Raw genomic sequence first — 1,912 nt, forward strand, 5'->3', positions numbered from 1 at the left:
AATGTTTTCTCCATCTACAGCCCCAACCCATTAAAGCCTCTAATGTTTTCTCTATCTACAGCCCCAACCACTTAAAGCCTATAATGTTTTCTCCATCTACAGCCCCAACCACTTAAAGCCTATAATGTTTTCTCCATCTACAGCCCCAACCACTTAAAGCCTATAATGTTTTCTCCATCTACAGCCCCAACCACTAAAAGCCCCTAATGTTTTCTCCAACTACAGCCCCAGTCCCTTCAAGACCCTAATATTTTCTCCATCTAAAGCGCCAGTCCCTTAAAGCCCCTAATGTCTCCTCCACCAACAGCCAAAGCCCCTGAAGTCTCTAATGTTTTCTCCATCTACAGCCCCAATGTTTTCTCCATCTACAGCCCCACTGTTTTCTCCATCTACAGCCCCAATGTTTTCTCCATCTACAGCCCCACTGTTTTCTCCATCTACAGCCCCCCTGTTTTCTCCATCTACAGCCCCACTGTTTTCTCCATCTACAGCCCCCCTGTTTTCTCCATCTACAGCCCCAATGTTTTCTCCATCTACAGCCCCCCTGTTTTCTCCATCTACAGCCCCAATGTTTTCTCCATCTACAGCCCCCCTGTTTTCTCCATCTACAGCCCCCCTGTTTTCTCCATCTACAGCCCCACTGTTTTCTCCATCTACAGCCCCAATGTTTTCTCCATCTACAGCCCCACTGTTTTCTCCATCTACAGCCCCACTGTTTTCTCCATCTACAGCCCCACTGTTTTCTCCATCTACAGCCCCCCTGTTTTCTCCATCTACAGCCCCACTGTTTTCTCCATCTACAGCCCCCCTGTTTTCTCCATCTACAGCCCCAATGTTTTCTCCATCTACAGCCCCCCTGTTTTCTCCATCTACAGCCCCAATGTTTTCTCCATCTACAGCCCCCCTGTTTTCTCCATCTACAGCCCCCCTGTTTTCTCCATCTACAGCCCCAATGTTTTCTCCATCTACAGCCCCCCTGTTTTCTCCATCTACAGCCCCAATGTTTTCTCCATCTACAGCCCCCCTGTTTTCTCCATCTACAGCCCCCCTGTTTTCTCCATCTACAGCCCCAATGTTTTCTCCATCTACAGCCCCCCTGTTTTCTCCATCTACAGCCCCAATGTTTTCTCCATCTACAGCCCCCCTGTTTTCTCCATCTACAGCCCCCCTGTTTTCTCCATCTACAGCCCCAATGTTTTCTCCATCTACAGCCCCCCTGTTTTCTCCATCTACAGCCCCAATGTTTTCTCCATCTACAGCCCCCCTGTTTTCTCCATCTACAGCCCCCCTGTTTTCTCCATCTACAGCCCCACTGTTTTCTCCATCTACAGCCCCAATGTTTTCTCCATCTACAGCCCCCCTGTTTTCTCCATCTACAGCCCCAATGTTTTCTCCATCTACAGCCCCCCTGTTTTCTCCATCTACAGCCCCAATGTTTTCTCCATCTACAGCCCCACTGTTTTCTCCATCTACAGCCCCCCTGTTTTCTCCATCTACAGCCCCACTGTTTTCTCCATCTACAGCCCCAACACCTATTGGGGTTTTCTCCATCTACAGCCCCAACCCCTATTGGGGTTTTCTCCATATACAGCCCCAACCACTTAAAGCCCCAATATTTTCTCCATCTACAGCCCCAACCCCTATTGGGGTTTTCTCCATCTACAGCCCCAACACCTATTGGGGTTTTCTCCATCTACAGCCCCAACTCCTTAAAGCCCGTAATGTTTTCTCCATCTACATATCTTGCCTCTTCAACCCCAAATGTTTTTCCCTCCAAGAGGACTCATTTGCAACCTTCAATGTTTGTCTCCATCACTCAAGAAAAATAACACAATGAAGACTGACAACGAAAAGCGAGTGCTCATTACTTAAACGAACAACATACTTGCCCTCCTTTTACCCTCCTTCCTAA

The 1,912-nt window shown here is 48.2% G+C and overlaps 1 protein-coding gene across 1 annotated transcript; it reads right to left on the bottom strand.

Annotated features, from left to right (window-relative positions):
• Positions 1 to 285: 285 nt before the first annotated feature.
• LOC137628273 (uncharacterized transmembrane protein DDB_G0289901-like) lies at positions 286 to 1,551 on the bottom strand. Its single transcript, XM_068359436.1, has one exon. The coding sequence runs from the start codon at positions 1,549 to 1,551 to the stop codon at positions 286 to 288; it is 1,266 nt and encodes a 421-aa protein (XP_068215537.1).
• Between the last annotated feature and the right edge of the window lie 361 nt (positions 1,552 to 1,912).

The sequence above is a fragment of the Palaemon carinicauda genome, chromosome 36 (assembly GCF_036898095.1).
Source record: "Palaemon carinicauda isolate YSFRI2023 chromosome 36, ASM3689809v2, whole genome shotgun sequence".
In the NCBI taxonomy this organism is placed as follows: domain Eukaryota; kingdom Metazoa; phylum Arthropoda; class Malacostraca; order Decapoda; family Palaemonidae; genus Palaemon; species Palaemon carinicauda.